Source organism: Plasmodium fragile (genome assembly GCF_000956335.1).
Source record: "Plasmodium fragile strain nilgiri unplaced genomic scaffold supercont1.10, whole genome shotgun sequence".
NCBI classification, from domain to species: domain Eukaryota; phylum Apicomplexa; class Aconoidasida; order Haemosporida; family Plasmodiidae; genus Plasmodium; species Plasmodium fragile.
The window spans coordinates 58,151-75,815 of record NW_012192590.1 but is presented as its reverse complement, the minus strand read 5'-3'; the positions used below and the strand labels follow the sequence as shown (position 1 = coordinate 75,815).

At 45.2% G+C, this 17,665-nt stretch overlaps 2 protein-coding genes across 2 annotated transcripts in view; one reads left to right on the top strand and one right to left on the bottom strand.

Moving 5' to 3' along the window:
- Window positions 1-73: 73 nt before the first annotated feature.
- On the top strand, window positions 74-16,061 carry AK88_01171 (uncharacterized protein; the record flags this gene model as incomplete). Its single annotated transcript, XM_012478807.1, has 3 exons — window positions 74-7,495; window positions 7,651-9,960; window positions 10,005-16,061. The coding sequence occupies 3 exons, from the start codon at window positions 74-76 to the stop codon at window positions 16,059-16,061; spliced, it is 15,789 nt and encodes a 5,262-aa protein (XP_012334230.1).
- A 367-nt stretch (window positions 16,062-16,428) lies between these two features.
- The window catches only part of AK88_01170 (AmmeMemoRadiSam system protein B), a gene marked incomplete at both ends in the record, with an annotated part of 5,397 nt that continues 4,160 nt past the window's right edge, over window positions 16,429-17,665 (bottom strand). Inside the window, 7 exons of the mRNA XM_012478806.1 lie at window positions 16,429-16,497; window positions 16,608-16,661; window positions 16,738-16,808; window positions 16,923-16,971; window positions 17,113-17,173; window positions 17,281-17,359; window positions 17,481-17,551. Coding sequence (XP_012334229.1) covers window positions 16,429-16,497; window positions 16,608-16,661; window positions 16,738-16,808; window positions 16,923-16,971; window positions 17,113-17,173; window positions 17,281-17,359; window positions 17,481-17,551 — 454 coding nt within the window. The remainder of the gene's footprint in view (window positions 16,498-16,607; window positions 16,662-16,737; window positions 16,809-16,922; window positions 16,972-17,112; window positions 17,174-17,280; window positions 17,360-17,480; window positions 17,552-17,665) is intronic.

Genomic DNA, 17,665 nt, shown 5'->3' with positions numbered 1-17,665 from the left:
AGGGACGTCTTGTCTTCGCCAAGAAAATATTAAACACACGTGGCACCTACCAAAGGGGGAAGAACTAAACACAATGGCGCTGCTACTGTATCTGTTGGAGTATCTCCTACAAAAACTCGGAGTTAAAAAGTACATTAGGGGCGTGAAGCATATGTGCATGAACAGCATTAAGCATTTCATGTGGGAAGAGTTAGAACTTACGCCCTTCACACTAAGCCTCCCTAACGATCTCGTGAGAAGCACAGAGAAGAACGTTTTTTTAAAGAGGCCGAAGCGACACCATAAAGAGAAGGGAGCGTTCGGTGCTTACTTGGCTTACCTAGATACACTAACGGAAAGGAAACACCAACTTAGCTTTCACATTTTTTACGTCGGCAGAGTGGATGTTGACTGGGGGATCCTCCCCTCCAGCAGGGGCGGGGGACGAAGTGTCGATGGAAGAAGTGGCGGTGTGCGCGATGCAGGTTTGTACAGTGGCCTGACTGTACAGGTGGAAAACGTCTTCGTGAGTGTGAAGTTGGAGGAGGAGGGCGCCCAGGAGAGGGAGCCAGAGAAGGGGCAAGGGGTCAACAAGATGTGCGACACGGTGGAGGGCAACATCTGCAAAGTTAAAGGCGATGGTGAAGGTAAAGGAAGTGAGGACGGGAGCGAAGTGGCGGAGATCAGTAGGAGCTTCCCCGTCGTCGCTCTGCTCATCGCCATTGTTTACCTCAACGTGGTGACAACGAAGCTGTACACCCTGGCCTGCTCCCTCCTCAAGTACATCGCGCATAACATTATAAAACGGAGCTTCCTCCGCATCTTCAAAGAAATCGTGTCCAAGCTAGCCATGCAATACATCCTCTGCCTTGACGTAAAAAACATTAATATAATTTTCGAGGATACATTATCAAATGGGAAAAAAAAAATATTCCTTTCTGTTCACATGAATGAAGTTCATGCGGACAATTGTAGCTTCATCAGGAGCAGAGAGCGAGAAGAAAGACACATGATGGGTGTGCAAATGAATAGAAGCCTTATCACAAATGGAACGAATATTATTTATAGCGATGGGGACACCCTGAACAGAAATGAATTAGAAGATTTATTCAAAGTTACTATAGGACAACTCAGTGTATACCAGGATGGAAGGAGTCAACACATTAGTAGGAGTGATATAAGTGAGGACAAATTTAAGTACAAGTTTTTTTTCTTTTATAATGTGAAGGTAACACATAAGAGGGAGTGCCTGTTGAAGGAGACCACCCTTCTCTGTGACGTGTTGAAGGATAGGAGTAACCAGAGGTATCTCCTCAGCGTCGCCACCCCGAGCATTCACATCTCCCTTTCAAATGATAGGCTGTACACCTTGTATTTGTTTTTGTATAAGTACGTTTGCATTGCGAGGGGGGATGGTGCTCAGATGGAGGGGGGGCCAAAGCAGGGGAGGCGGCAACCTCACCGTGGACAACCCCACAGGAGGAACGTCACCTCGGTGCAGGACAGCTTGCATCGAACAGGAAGAATGTGCGACACCGGAGGAATGAAACTGCTGCTCGAGCTCAACTTTCACATGGAAGAATTCAACGTGGATTATTGGTACGGCAGGGGGAATGACTCCCTTTGCTGCTGCTGCAAAAATGTTGACCTCTTTTTTGCCTTGAAGGGGGGGACTTGTGGTCCAGCGAAGTGTTCGCGCACAAGGCAGGACGGGTCGGTGAAAAATCGCGCGCTGCACAATTTTACCTTCTCGCTGGATTCATTTTCCATCACAGAATCCTACTCGAGTTTGTCCCTTATCGTGAGTAAAGTCAAGGAGGAGCTGCTTCGCTTCAACACAAAAAAAAGTTATGCGTTCAAAAAGGTCATGTATAACGACCTGCTAGACGCCACGTGTGCAGAGTACGCCAGTGTGACCTCCGCTCTCGCTGGCAGGTATGGCTTTAGTGCGCCGTCTAAGGGGAAGAACAAACACTGCCTCATCGCACAGGTGAATAGGAAGTGCGAACGAGGGGGGAGTAGGTCAAGCGAGTACCTGATAGGTCTCAACATTGAGTGCGTTAGTCTGGTAATCAGTCGTGTGGATAGGTTCTGCGTGCTTGTGGGCGCGCTGCTGGAGCGGGACCTGTTCATCTTGCATCACCATTTGGGTGTGACCAGTGGGACGAAGCGAGTTCAAGACAGCAGCATTGGGGGGGAAACCCACCCATCGCTGGTTCAAATAAGCACGCAAATTAATCGAATCAAAGTGGAACTAACGAAGCTGCGTGCCCCCACCATGATCCTTTGCCTAGACCACACCCTCCTACACTTCACAAATAAAAACATCACGCATGTAAAGAAAAAGGCAGTGCGGAAGTTTCGAACAAGTCCCAATTTTCTCCTAGCGAAAAAATTAAAAAAAAAAGTGAAAGCGATTAACAACCACGTCAACATAAATTACAAAATAGCAAATATATACACTTATATAAAGTACGATAGAAGTACACATGTGTTGGTTTTTCCATTTGCTTTATTCTTCACCCTGGACAGGACCACAATGTACAGAGTACGCATTTCCATTATTTCGTTAGTGGTGGAGCTAAACAGCAAGGTCCTGAATTTGTTAAGAAAATTATTTTGTGGCAGCGAGGAATGTTCTGAGGAGAGGGGGAGCCACAGTAGGACGAGCGGATCAGGGTATTTCACATCGGAGGAGGTCCCATGGGGGAAAGTCCAACTGAAGAAAACTCAGCTGTGTTACCCTGACGGAAGAAAAAAAAGGGAAGACATACCAACCATGGTGATTAACCATGTAAAGGATAACGTGGTGTCGATTGAAGAAGAGCTGAACTTTCTCTTCGGGGCTCTAGAAGTCTTTTACGATAATGACCAAGTGGCGCATGAGAAGGATGAGGAAGATTATTATGTTAGCTCCTCCTTCAGCATTACATATGTATTAAGTTTTTTTATTAACATGCAGGTAAAATTTTCCTGTCGTCATGTAAACCTCTTTTTCTTCCTATGCAAGGAAAATACACCAAATACAAAAAAGCTAAAGAAGAAAAAAATATCAAATGTTATAATTTTTTTACAATCGGATCAAGTGAGGTCAAACCGATGGGACAAGGCAAAAGGGACAGAGAGGTACATGGAAGCATTCCACTTTAAGTTCATATCGGAGAGGACCATTTTTCATTTTTTCGCCACGAAGAAAAAAAATGCTTACCTCCTTAAGAACAAATTATACATATACGATTTTGCTTCATTTTGTGATTTTAATATTCGTTCCGTTCCCCTACATTTTGAGTCACTGAGGGGGGTGCGGGTGTATTCTCTTGCTGACCTCGGGGGGGAAAGGAACATTATAAGGCTGAGGCCATGTGATGGGTGCATCCCGGGTAACGTTAGAGAGAAGGTAGTAGGAAGGGGAGGATGTTATAGTAGAGGGGCTCACCCGAATTGTCCCTCCTATGCGCTCACCCTGAGACACCAATTCCAGCTGACCAACTCGGGGGAGCTCAAAAGACAAGGCGTGAAGAACAAGCATGTAATTGCATGCTACCTGGAGAGGCTGGACCTGTACGTACATGACTTCTTCTTGAACATGGCATATTACGCGTACTTGCATTTGTGGCAAGTGCAAAGGGGGGAAGTGGATCATGCAGGAAGGACCAATCATTTTATAAAAAGCCCGCTTAGAAATGTCTTCCCGTCTGAAGCACACCTTTTGCATCTGCGAAGGAACAACAACACGTTTTACACATCTGTTATGAAGAAAATGTTAAGACTAGTCTTTTATTTCATTGCGAAGAGAATTACCTGCTCGTTTCTTTTTATGAACAAGGGGGACATGGTCGGGGAGCAGCGACTCTCCTCCCTCGGTGCAGCGAGCAAGCATTTTAAGGTCGAGACAAATTGCCTTGTCGTGAAGATGAGGAGTAACCTTGTGAGCGTCCAAGCGGTGAAGGAAGTGGCAGGAGTGGCCGAAGCAGCGGGCGCGGGGGAAGTACCCCACGTGGGCGCCTCCCCCAGAGGAAAGGCCCACCAACTGCCTCCCATACAAAGAGACCGTGGAAAAAGGGCACATGAAAGGAGAACACGAAGACTCCAACACAAATGCGCCACGCGCAGTAGACGCCATTTCTACGTGTGTAAATTGGCCTTCCATATGTTTGTAAAGGAAACCTCTGTAATGAGGTACATCGTGGAGGGGCAGGGAGTGAAGAACAAGGGGAAGCCTCCTCTTTCCAGCGCAGTCCCCTCCATTGGTCCATACCACCACTCACCGCAACGCAGCCTACCTTCAAGAGAGGCATCGACAGGGGTGGTGAACACCCAGCAGGAATATAGCGAACACTGGCAGAACGTTACCCAGGCAAGAACGAAGACACGAAAGAGAAGGAACGTGTTTATAAAAATGGAGAGAATAAATTTGATCCTCTCGGACCTACTCAACATGGTCATTCATTTGAACAGCCACAGGGTGCGAATATCTTCAGATGTGAGTGTGTTGGATTCATTAAAATGGTACATGGAAGCAATTAAGGACAGTTTCCAGAACCCATTTTTTAGAACCCATTTTCCGCTTAATAGATGCACGAGTGATAGAAGTGCATCTGAAGAGGTGAGAGATTTTATAAAAAGAAGGAACAAGTATGCACATGGAGGGATGATAGCCATGGGTGGACTCAATGCAGGAGAGGTCTACCCGATGGATCATAATGGAAAAAAGAACATAACCGTGTGCTACAAACACATTGGGACACTGCTTCAAGTGAGAAAGGTACACATTTGTGTAAATAGGGTCACCTGGAGCTGCACCTATTTTGTATGTCCACTTGCGGAGGAAGGGAAGACCAAAGGTACAGGTGCTGACTGTTCAGGGGAAGTCACCAACAAAGCGAAAAACAAGAAGATGAGGGGGAAGAAGAAGGAAAAACTGTTATTGAAAATAAAAAAGGGAACATTTGTTTTTTCTCGTACTTGTAAAGGAACGACTTACAGCAGACAGGTTGTACAACTGTGTTGTCTCGTGAAAAGTACACTTTGTGACGTCCATTTGTTTGTGAAAGGGTTGGAGGATGGGAAGAGGTTTCTCATTCTTCAGTCCAATTATCTTCATCTGGGCAATCAACTGCGGTTTCAGCTCCCCGCCACGAAGGTCCTTAGGAGAAGTGTACATATGGTTAAGCGGATTAGAAGCAGGGTGGGTAGAAGTAAATGGAACAGAACCTATGAACCACTCAACTGTGCTCAGCGAACGCGTCACCCATTTCTACCTTTGCTCTATCCTTCCATAACGTGTGCGATGCGCAGAAGGAAAGTTCGTCTCCTCTTTAAGATGTTGAGATGCTTGAAGAGGAAAATAAAAACCCGCAAGGGGGGTGATGCGTCCTGGTCTTTGCAAATGCAGGGGGGACGCGAACCGCACCTAGTGAATGTCAAAACGGTACTAAAATCGTACAGCAGTAGGGGAGAAAAGGGTGGCGATGGACGAGTCGGATGTAACTGCTCCTTCAATGTCCTCCTGAACGAGCGATATGTTGTCTCGTTAGTTAATTTGTACGCGTGCGTAGTGGAGATGGGCGCCAAGGCGCAGCGCCTCCTGCGCAGGTACGGCTTGGGTGGAAGTGGGGCTGGAAGTGGCGACGGGACTGCCTTCCCACACGACAGCCGTGGTGAAAGTCGACGTGATGAACGAACGTGGTCCAAGGTGCAAGGAAAGCAACTCGCGCCAATCATCCGCAGAGTACATGCCAAACACAGGGTGAAGAAGATGCGCTCCGCAGGACGGGCGGCTGGAGTCCGCTTGCATAGCAGAGTAGGGATGAACCCACGAAATAGCCCCTTTGTGGGGGCGAAGAAGGCAACGCAGAACAGGGGAATCCGCTTGGCTGGCACAGGAGTGAGCAAATGGGTCAATCATAGGAGCGTTCACCTGTCGCAGCAGCGGAATGGCTACTCCCCCCAACTTACCCTTATGGATGCGCTGCTCAAATGCGTGAGTTTTAAACTAAAGAATGTTTTCTTCCTTTTCCACACGGACAGAGAGAACGCCTTCCTGGGGACGTATGTAGGTGTCCTCAAGGGGGAGCTCACAAGTAAGGGGAGCAGAACAAACAAACAAAAGACGATGCAAAATTTTAGGTACCTACACGAGTTGAAAGAACTGCTCCTATTCAGCAGCAACGACTATTTTGATGCGAAGGGGAAGGTGTACCTATTTGAAATGTTTAACACTTTATCGAGGCGAAATTACCAAAATTGTATGAACATGTTCATATTTTTTTTAAAAAAAATAAAAATAAATTTTCAAGTGCGTAATTTGAACAGGAAGAGGAGAAAGTACATTGAGGGGGTGGGTGCGATTGGGCAGAAATGCAACAAGGGGGTGTTTCTCATCAGGAGAAAGCTTCCAACTAAAGAGAGAAACGTTGTGGACCAGGTAAAGGAAACACAAACCTTGTTAAGCAAACGGGAAGGTAGCGTTCTTATGAGGAATGATGAGATGGACATTAAAGTGTTAGAACAAAGACAGGAGAGAAAGGAGGAAGAAGCAAGTGTGCCACGTCGAATGGGAAGGAAAGGAGTACATAGAGGGAGAACGAAACGATGTACTCCTCCCCCAACTGAAGTGGCCACCGTTTTGAAGAGAGCAGTTTCAAACAGGAAGCAGCTACTTAAGGAGTACATCACGAATATTACTCATTATGAAACGAAGTATACACAAGTGGAGAGGAAGAATACGGTCCTATTTTTGAATAGACGTGCAGATGTAGGTGTTGAAAGCACAGTTGGTTGTATGTGGCGTGCATTGGAGGTGATAGAAGGGAGAGCCAAGATGATCGCCAGGAGGAAAGAGATTAACCAAAGTGAAAAAATGAGTGTGCATGTGAAATGCGCTGTGAAAGGAAACCCTGCACTTAACCTAACAATAAAACACACGTACAAAGATGTTTGTTTCTTCCTCCCTATGAACAGCCTTGTCCAGTGGCACAAAATTGTGAGCACTTCTAAAATGTGGAGAGCATTTCAGTTTTTATCACTTGCAAGATCCACACAAACGAAACAACATGTTGAAGGAACAGAGGGAAGGAAAAAAAAAAAAAAAAATTTTTTTCTTTCATATCACTTTAAAATATTTTTTGCAAATTTGAATGTTCATTTGTTGTCTACGTGTACCTACCTCATGGATGATGTTAAAGAGAGTGGAGAGGACATCCTATACGATATGAGTCTCGTGAAGGAAAAACAAAAGAAAACGAGACGTGCTTACACCAGTGGACGCACCGACAGTGGTGATAAAAGAAAAGCAAGCAGAACTAAGCATGAGAGGGAAGGCAATCACAAAGTGTTTGGTCAGGAAAGGACAAAGGAGTTGCATAGACGCAAGAGGGGAGAAGACTTTTTCACTGTGACACAGAAACGAAATAAAGGGAAGGAAGAGTATGTGTATGTGAACACCCCCGAGGTGAAGAACCATCCATCCTATGTAGGCCATGAACGAGAAGTAGAACGGAAAAATATTTACTTGGTGAAGCAAAAAAAAAAAAAAAAAATGCCGATTGGAGTGACAAGAGAAGGGTGTTCTTGTACGACTTGTTGGTGAACACCAGTGTGAAGGTAGACATTGAAAAAAAAAAAAGGAGAAGGAAGAGGGCCATTCGAAGGGGTGAGGACCACATGCAGGCGCTGCCAGGGAGGGGAATGCAGCCATGGAAGGGAATGAAGAGCACGAAGGGAATGAAGGGCACGAAGAGAACGAAGGAAACGAGGGAAACAACAAACAAAGGAACCCTCGTGGACGTAAACAAAACGCACTTTAACATAATTATGCAGCACCTCAGAGTTAAGTGCGGCCTCCTGCACGCCCCCCTAACAACTCATACCGCGATAAATATAATGCGGGTGGAACAGGTAGGCGTCTCATCGAACCAGGCAAAGCACCACAAGGTGTACTTGAGCTTGCTGGGCGTCCGGAAATTTTATTTGCGGCGTTGTAGGGGAATGTCAACCGAGTATATGCAGAGGCCGGTAAACGGGGGGGGTACAAATGCGAAGCAGCACGGCGCTCATGTTGCTAACGATGATGAACAGAGAAGAGGCAGCACTTCGCTGCAGGACGAGGATGAACCGCACATTAGTGTGATCCCCCTACGAGAGTTCTGCTTGTACAACCTCGTGGAGTTCATCAACATCCTGTGCTTCTACACGAGAGTCAACTACGTGCTTAATCGAGGAGAGTCCTTACGCATGAAGTCCGGGCACAAGGGCAGCAAGAAATTCCCCCCAATTTTTTTCACACCCAGTTTTGGAGCCCTGAATGAGAATCACTTATCACAAGAGGGAAGAACAACAGAGGAAGAGAGAAGCAGAACGTTCAGGCAAAATGGTTACTTTTCCTTCCCCTCAAAGAGGAACAGTACCGAGCGGGGCATGACTACCCCCCCCCTCAGTAGTAACTCCTTTTCTAATTACGCGCTATTATCAAGCAAGGGCAACGGGTATGGGGACAGGGGGAGGAGGAATGCCTTATTGTGGGTAGGAAGCGGCGTGAGACACGCGCCTGGCCGCGCGAACGAAGCGATGAACACTGGTCGCGTGCACGAAGCGATTAACACTAGGCGCAACAATGGCCAGAACAAGATGACCAGCGGAGGGATCACCCCTCAGGTTGGGGATACCCACTTAAAGAATTCCAAAAGTGATTCGAACGAGAGGAAAATTGCTACCCACACAAAAGTGCTGGTGACGAAAAATTGTGCAAGCATCATTGTGAGCAGAATGTCTGTGGGCCTGAACAACAACGACTTGCTGATATTGAAATTTCTTTTGGAGGATGTGGAGTATTTGGGGAGGCAGAGGCGAGAGGGGAAGGTGTACACGTGCAGGTACAGCTACCGGGGGGTGGTCATCTCTTCCAAGTTCCGCAAGGGAAGGTGTAGCAGAAGGGGGGCCACCACGGATGGTACGAAGCGTGGTAGCAAGAGCGGCGTGAAGGCGCTGAACAAGCCCCTGAGCAAGCCCATCACACGAACCACAAACAAGGTCCACATCAACGTGGACATGATGAAGGTGTCGTTCCTAACGCTGGGGTACCTGCACGAATTATTCTCCATAAACAGTATGAACAACCAACTGACCCTGACAAGCACATGGCGAAAAAGGAAACTCAAAAAAACACAAGTGGCTCTAAACATGAAGCAAATGAATGCACTCTGCCTAGACATAATTCATTTAAAAAATTTCCTTTTTAAAAATTCGAGGAAAATTCCTTTTGTACATTCATTCGATCTTGCAGTACATTACAATATGGATGAGAGAAAAAAAAAAAAACTTTGGATCTACATAAAAAACGACGTACACATTTATATGGGGAGAGGAATAGTAAATTTCCTTTTCTTGTTCAAACAACATTTTATTCATTCTCACTTGTCTTACCATGAGTGTGTACTATGCAGTCAGGTGAGTAATGAAAAGATCAGGACCATCAGAGATGTGCGCAATTTCGTTTCCTTCCAGAATAAATTTCACAAGGAGTTCATAATTATAAAAAATTACACGCCTTACGATTTGCTCTACCAATATGAAGACAACGTGGGGTTGGTGAAAAGGAATGAAGACAGCGTCATTGTTTGTGCGAATTTATTTTTCCTCCTCATTTATAGTGTTGAGGATACTAGCCTGAGAAAAAAAATTTTTCTTAAGGGAAGAAATTACCTTTCAGGAGGGAGTCCCCATAATGCTAATCAGTATGGACCCCACTTTGGAAAAGCCTACAGACACCCAAACGACGCACAGCAGGACCCACACCATAAGAAAACACTTAGTGCAAAAAACTACCTGCACATAGATGTGGGTATACATGATAATAAAAAGTGCATATACATTTATCCTTATTTTTTTGTGAACATTTTGTTCGATGAGTACCTCAAGCGAGACACCACCACGAGGATGATTGTTGGTGAATCCACTGTGGCCAAGAACGACCCCTCAAGTGTATTGGAAAAAAAAAAAAAAAAAAAAAATTTCTCCATTTGAAGTTAAAGTTTATTAAGGCTAACACCATTAATACGTGTGTGGTGAAGGACAACCAGACTGCCTTTAGTGTTCCCTTTCATTTTATGAAGCAGTGTGAATTCATGCAGCTCGTTGTGAAGATGCACAATGATAAGCTTTATGTGAGTAACAAAATGAAGTATTCTCAGTTTTTAAAACTCAGGAGGTATGTCTTTAGGGATATTCACGACAGCGTCCACGTGCTCTACTGCAGCTTTTTCTTTTTGGTGAAGAAGCGCGCGCGCGTCGAGAACTCACGCATGGACACGGCACACGTCGACAACTCACGCATGGACACGGCACACGTCGACAAGGCACACGTCGACAACTCACGCATGGACACGGCACACGCCGATAAGGCGCGCGTGCGGGGGGGTGGCCCAGGGCAGCCCGGCAGTCGAACCGACGCAGAAGACGCCAAGTACTCCAAAATATTCAGCGTCGTGAGGATGGTAAAAAAAAACGTACATGTATTTTCAATTCAAAACTGCATGAAGATAATTAACCTCACTCCATTCAACATCAACGTGCTGTTAAAGAGAGAAAAGGGGAGCATCAAAACGTATAGCTTACGTAGTTTCGACTATGTAAATGTGTATCACTTTTGTTTTTTGAACAATCTGATACTGAACTTCAGTCTGTCCTTCTACCGCCAGTGGATAAAATTTTTGAAGGTAAACAATGAAGCATATTTTGCACGTGCCGAAGTGAAACAGGATTTGTTCGTGGCTACTAACAGAGGAGAGGTCGTAGTACAAACGAGAACAGCTACCCCAAGTAACGACAGCGAAACAGAAGAACATGAAAATGTAAAAGGTCTCCCTCAAATTGTTTTTTTTGATTTAGTAAAATTTCACAACCTCTACTTCGTTGTCTACATATACATGTACGAGCAGGTTTATAATATAACCATCGTGAGCAAACACAACGTTATGAATTACACGAGAAATGTGTTGCAGTACTACGTGTTGAATGATGAGGAGAATTGCTTGGACGATCTCAAGTTTCAATGTGAAGTTAAAAAATATAATGTAAAACAAACGTATACTGCACTTAAGGAAGATTTGCTTCTTCTTTCCCCCGTTATGGGCAGGAGAGTTTTTGCGCTAGAGCAGGATATTTTAAAAATTGAAGAAGAAGAAGAAGAAGAAAAAAAAAAAAAATATGAACAGGAAAACAAAAATGAAAATAATAAACACTGTATTAAAAATTACTGCTTCAACCATCGCTTTTCTCTGAACAGTTATAACAAAACGATGAGCAACGACTCTGTATCGTACGAAATAAATAAGTCCTACACTAAGGTCATACAGCTAAACGAGGAATATGTAACTGTGCGTGTCCACCATTTGCACTTTCACTCCTTTGGCATTTCTTTTATTCAATTTTTTCCCTACCTCGTTTTGGTGAACCTCACAAAGTACACCTTCGAGGTCAAGTCCAAGCCGCACGATGTGCTGGAGAAGGAGCAGCATGAGCAGCAGCGGCATCGCGAAGCGCGACACGGGGAGCAGCTCGTCGACTCAAACGAAAGCGACGACCTCAATTTCAGCGAGCACTCATGCTTCTCCCCTACCAGCGAAGACGACTCGGAGTTCGACGTCGCAGGAGAAGAAAACAGACCACGTGGGGGAAGCGGACCAGGTGAACATTACGAACGAAGCAGCTACCTCGGGAAAATCGCTGCCCTATTTGATGAAGAAAAGGTGGACAGTAGACGCCCTGACCGCACCAACCTACTCCACAGCATGAGCGTGCAGGAGCTAAACATAAAAAATAAAAGTGCGTGGGATTTTATTAGTCTCAAAATAAGGCAGCCACAGGAGGAGGGGGGCGGACACCAAGTCACCCTCGACAAGGTTACTCACAACGGGGAGGCACCGGTGGAAGAAACGGAGAAAAAAATGGAACAGAAGGCGCTGATCAAATCCCCAATGAACCGGCCAGAAGGCGCCAAAATTATTAACTACGCACAGGCGCTGAAAGTGTTGACCCGGAAGACGCACGAAAAGAGGGGGAGCCCCCGAGTGGTGAAGACAAAACATATAAGGGGCAAGTACATAAGGATTCACAAAAATTGCGCCACCTACTTTTACACGTACAAGTATGCACAGATTTACACGAAGAACAGCAACAAACACCTGACGGTGGTAAAGGAGAAGCTGTTTCACATTTTCACCGTAGAGAAGGACAAAACGTATTACATTTTCATTAAGAGAATTCCACTCTTGTCGGGGGAGGTAGATGGGGGGAGCAGTAGACCCATTGGTGGAAGCCACCCGAGTGAGCAACCATCAAGGAGAAAAAAAAACAGATGTGATAATAACGATGGTGGCACAGATGAAATGGGGTTCACTTGTGAAGAAGCGGAGGAAGGGGAGGAAGACGGGGAAGAGGACAAAGCAGAGACAATCATGAAGGATGCACCCCATGTAGAGGAGGAAGCCCCGCTGGGAACACTCCGTTCAGCAGAGTATGAGCGCTCTCTGCACGAATACAGCCGCTTAAAAAAAATGAACATTGACCTAGTTATCTTCACGAAGAAAAACACCATGCAACAAATTTTTAAAAAATACAAAGAGCAAATAAACGAACAGGTGAATAAAAAAGGCAGAATACACATTTATAACAACTTAGATGTTCCCTTATTGATGAACCCAGCACAAAGTACACACCTCATTTTTATACAGAAAAGGTATGTACACTTCAAGGATGAAAAATGTATTTTTTTTTTCTTCCCTAAATTTATTTTAATGAACAACAAGACGTTACAATTGTTACTGAAGCTTGGTGATGAAACTCCACTCACAAAATATGAGTCCGTGAGGAACTACTTACACTTGGTGAAGATACCAGACATGCATAAGAATTTTCATGTGATGAAATTTGCCTTGGTTTGCAACCTCATTTCGTCTTTTTCCTTTTCCTTTTTCCTGTTCAAGAGGAAGAAGGTTAAGGGTGTTGTTAGTCCCTCCATTGGAGGAGAAACACAATTCGTGTACTACGAACTGTACCTTGTGAAATACCACTGCGATATCGTGCTGAATAAAAATAACGACGTTAACATCATTTTGAATGGATCAAGAGAGAGTCAGTTTGTGAAGAACGTTTTCTCCCTTTACTACTGCTTCCATTTCCTCAAAGGGGAAAATAATATAATAGGGGGACCACCACCACCATGTGAAAGAGTGGTGGCGTCATCTAAGCGAAATGATATGAATCGTCGCACCGTCCCTGTGATGGAAAACACAAAAGGGATTATCTACATAAACAACCTATACGGACTGAGCGAGAATGATCTGATCAATGTTAAAATATTTATTAAAAGTGTTGAGCTGATGTTAACCTTTGAGGACGTATCATCTAGGGAAGCCATGACCCTTGTGCACATGGATCAGAGAATTCACTTTAGTAAAATTTTTTTCAACTTTTACACCTTCCATTGTCTGAATAGAAAAGCTCTGACCAGGAGGAAGAGATGCATAGGGTTCTGCGACGTGCGCAAGCCCGGGAAGGAGAAGCAGCCGAAGGAACGCCATCGATGGGGGGTGCGGCCTCCCCGCCGCAGCGAGTTGATGGATGAGAGGCCTTGCCCAAGTCGGGCTATCGGTGGGGGTAGCGGTGAGGGTGGCGGTAATGGCGGCGGCGTGGTAGCGTTGACCAACTGGAGTGCTAATCTGACGAAGGAGGGACCAAACAGGGAATGCACAAATATAGTCGCTGTGGACGAATCATCCTCTTCTCCTTCGTCTGATCAGTCTGCTGAATGGGGAGAGAAGAGCTCACGAATGAGGAGCAGCAGGATTCTCAGGAGGCTACTGAGAAGAGGCAGGCCAGAATATGTAACCACGCTGAGCAGAACAGATAATATGGCCAGCAGGAGAGAAGGAAAAAGAAATTTTTTAACAAGAAAAAATAACATTATAAAAATTTACAATGTGTATAGACTATTCAAGAGTAAGTTGTATTGCCAGTACTCCTCTCATTTGTTCTGCAGCTACGTGAAGAACGTGCATTTATACAAGCAGCTGTTCGGGTTGTTAAAAAGTAACGTCCATGTGGTGAGTATGAGCTACTCTGATTTTTACGAAAGAGTGCTGGTCCTAATCGATAATATACGTGTGAGTAAAGAAGACGAGGGGGTTGAAAAGAAAACCTTCGAACGAAACAGCCATACCATTCTTACCAAGTACAATGATGAAGAAACATTTATTAGTGTTAATGTGGACCTGCTAAAGCAGAGGGTTATGAAATACAAACATATATATAACAGCCTGAATATTGTACATGCGTGTTGCCACTTAGAGAGAGAACGGAGGCAGAGGACGAGACGCAGGCAGAGGAAGAGGCGAAGACAAAGGCAGACCATGGTCCAGTGGGTCGTACCCTCAAATGGGGACTCGACTAACACGGCAAGGAGGAGAAAGGTGACACAGTTGGCGGAACGGATGAACAAAAGAAGAGTCACCTCACCTGAAAGGAACGCTGCACGTATTGCCAAATCGAAAAGTTTTGCCACCAATAGGGCCCGCGCATTGCTGTGTAGTGCCTACTACTTTTATAAGAGGGGGAAGGACTCTCGGCGGGGCTCCTTAGACGCCACCAACTGCGGTGATGCCACCAACTGCGACGACGAAGCTAACGCGGGTTATGCCGCTAATTGTGGTGACGACGCTAACCGCGACGACGCTGAGCTTGGCGCGCCGAGCCACCAAATACACAACCTGGTGCAGTTCATCGAGCAGATAAAGAAGCAGAAGCTGCGCAAGAGGAGAGGGGACATCATAAGAAACCTGTCCATTGAAATCGCAAGTCTGAGTCTGACCCTGGACTACAATTACTTCGTGAACGTCTTGCCTCTGTGCTACGAGTACGTGTGCAGGGAGTGGCGGCACTACAGTGTTAGCGGCTCTGAGGAGGGCTCGTCCGCAGGCGGGAGGGGCAATCACAGCACCCGTGTCAGTTGTGCAGACGGCGTGGTGCAGGCGCTGCTGCGTGAAGCGGACAGCCTCCACAAATTCGAACCCTTCGCCTACTCGCGCAGTCTGTACATACCCACCAGCGAAAGAAAAAAAAACTTCCTCCTGTACATATATAACCTGGACATAAAAAAAACGAAGATCTACATTAACGTAAATTATTTGCTCAAGTTATTGTTGACACAAAATTTCCTTATGAACATATCAGCCATAAAAATAAAAAATAAAAAAAAAAAAAAAATACAATATATTTTTAAAAAAATAAAAAAAATATATTTTTACAATTATATTAGCATTTTTTTTTATCTTCTTAAAAATATAAATATATCAGAACATTCATCTTCCACGACGTTAAATCTTTTGTCCTTTTTCGAAAGTTTTTTGAAGAACAACTTGCAGCTACTGAGTCCGTTGAATAACTTGTATAGCATTGTCGTTACGTTGAAACACAAGTGTGAGCACCAGCTGGAGCATAGCAGTAAAGCAGGCACGAGCATTAACGGGGATACAAATTATTCATTAAATAAACACATTAATCCTTTTTTCAATTTCGAAGCGAATCGGGGTCTTTTAATTTCATCAACACATTATGAATATTATTCGCAACAGAGAGAAAACAGGACCAGTACTTATTTGAAAAATTTCTTCTCCTTTAGCCACCCAAGCTTCTTGTGGAAAAATGTTTTTACAAGTCCCTTGTCGAAGGAGCACCAGCAGCGTAGCGGCACTGCCGTGCGCAGGACAATCCTGGACATGCTCAGCCAAGGAGTCCCCTTAGGAGTTGATGGCCTCCTACAACGTCCTACTGAATCAGCAAGTAGGGACATCGCCCTGAAAAGTAAATCGCACACCGCTGAAGGGGACGACAAACAGGTACGTGCACTTCATCGGGTCCGCCGTGTCCCACGAGGAACCCTCCAAAGGGAGGCGGAACCAAGACACACGCAAGAGGAAACTAACAGGCCGAAGCATAAAAAGAAGAAACTGAAAAGGAAAAAGAAAAGAGAGGTCCAAAATATAACCCACATATCGTTTACACACAACCTAAATATAAGGAAGTGAATTGGGCAGGGATGGAATATCTCCCCAATGTTTACAACGATACAATTGTGTGTGTAAAGAAGCTGTTTTTTTTTTTTTTTTTTTGTACCATATGTGACAGTTTCACACTGTGCATAGCGCACATTTCGTGTTCCCTTTTTGTGCCCTTTTTTTTTTTTTTTTTTTTTCCTGTCAACTTTGTTGCAAATGCGGCCGCATCGTCCGAGTTGAAGACAAGACATGGTTTTGTTAACAGGGCGCACACACATGAGTTGTATTGTACACTTCCGAGCGGGGTACGCCATTTGTAAAAAAATTGCCCCTCCGCATGTAATTCAACTTACACAATCGCGCACTGAACTCGCACGTGGGGGTGCGGAGGCAGGGATTAATTAATAAAGGAAACCATGCCGGCGTAGGACACGGAGGAATCGTTTGTGCTTCTCGCTTGGTTCGACTGAGGAGGGAAGGGTGCACCATGTGATGGGGCAGCATGTGATGGTGACGCATGCAAAATGGCCAAGCGAGTGAACGATGTTGAAGCTACTTGATGGGGCGTGGACCTACCTGCGAGTAGTGCATCAGCTTGGTCGACACGTTTCCGGAAAAGCCTTGGAGCAGCTGTGGGGGGAACGATGAGAGGATGAGCGGAGGAGTGGAGGAACGCGTGGATGCACCCATCCGGGCAAACGCCTACCTGCAGCATCATCTTTATCGGATTCGACCCGCATATGGTGTTGTGCGTTTTGTTCAGGTATTCAATGAATTCTGCGGAACGGAAAAATGTAACAAAATGAAGAAGCAAAAAAAGGGACAGTAAGTGACCCTGTTACGAAACGAACGCTACGATTAAATTGCGCGCGTCACAACAAGGAGACGAACCTACTAGGTTGTGGCGACTGATTATGTTGGCGGCGTCCTTGTCCATATTCTACAATGGGTTAGTGAAAAAAAAAAAAAAAAAAAGGGGAAAGGGTACACACACACATATATTACTGTAGCTCCCAGGCATATACATTCAGACGCACATAACTAGGGCGAATGTACATTTGCGCCTCTTCAGGCTGAGTACCTCCACTTGCTTGAAGATGTGCGTGTCGTTATACTTTTGTAAAATGTTGGTGAAGCTGAATCTGGTCGAAAGGGGGGGGGGGGGAGGGAGCAATAACAACGGAGTGAGAACCGAAGAGGATGAGGGGATTCTCATGCAAAGCACTTTCTCGGCGACGCGATGAAGAACCTGCGCCCGTAGTGACAAAAGTCAGACGAAAACAGAAACAGGTTTCCCTCGTCTTGGAAGTATTTTTTTATCGGGTTGCCTGCACCGAAAAAAAAAAAAAAAACATTCCCATGAACATGTGTGTGTGCTCCTGCACGCGTGGATGGGACGTCCAGTCAGGTGCCTATTTGTTCCCATCGCCCCTCCCCTCCTTGTCGTACAAAAGCAATTTATTTTTTGAATATCGTTTCCGATGCAGCCGACGTATATGGGGATTATTTTTATGTCCTTTCTGCGGGTGGGGGGGAATGTAAGGCGGTTAGAGGGTGGTTGTCTTTATTTTTTTTTCTGTTTCATTTTTTTTTCTGTTTCATTTTTTTTTACATTTATTTTTTTTTTTTTTTTT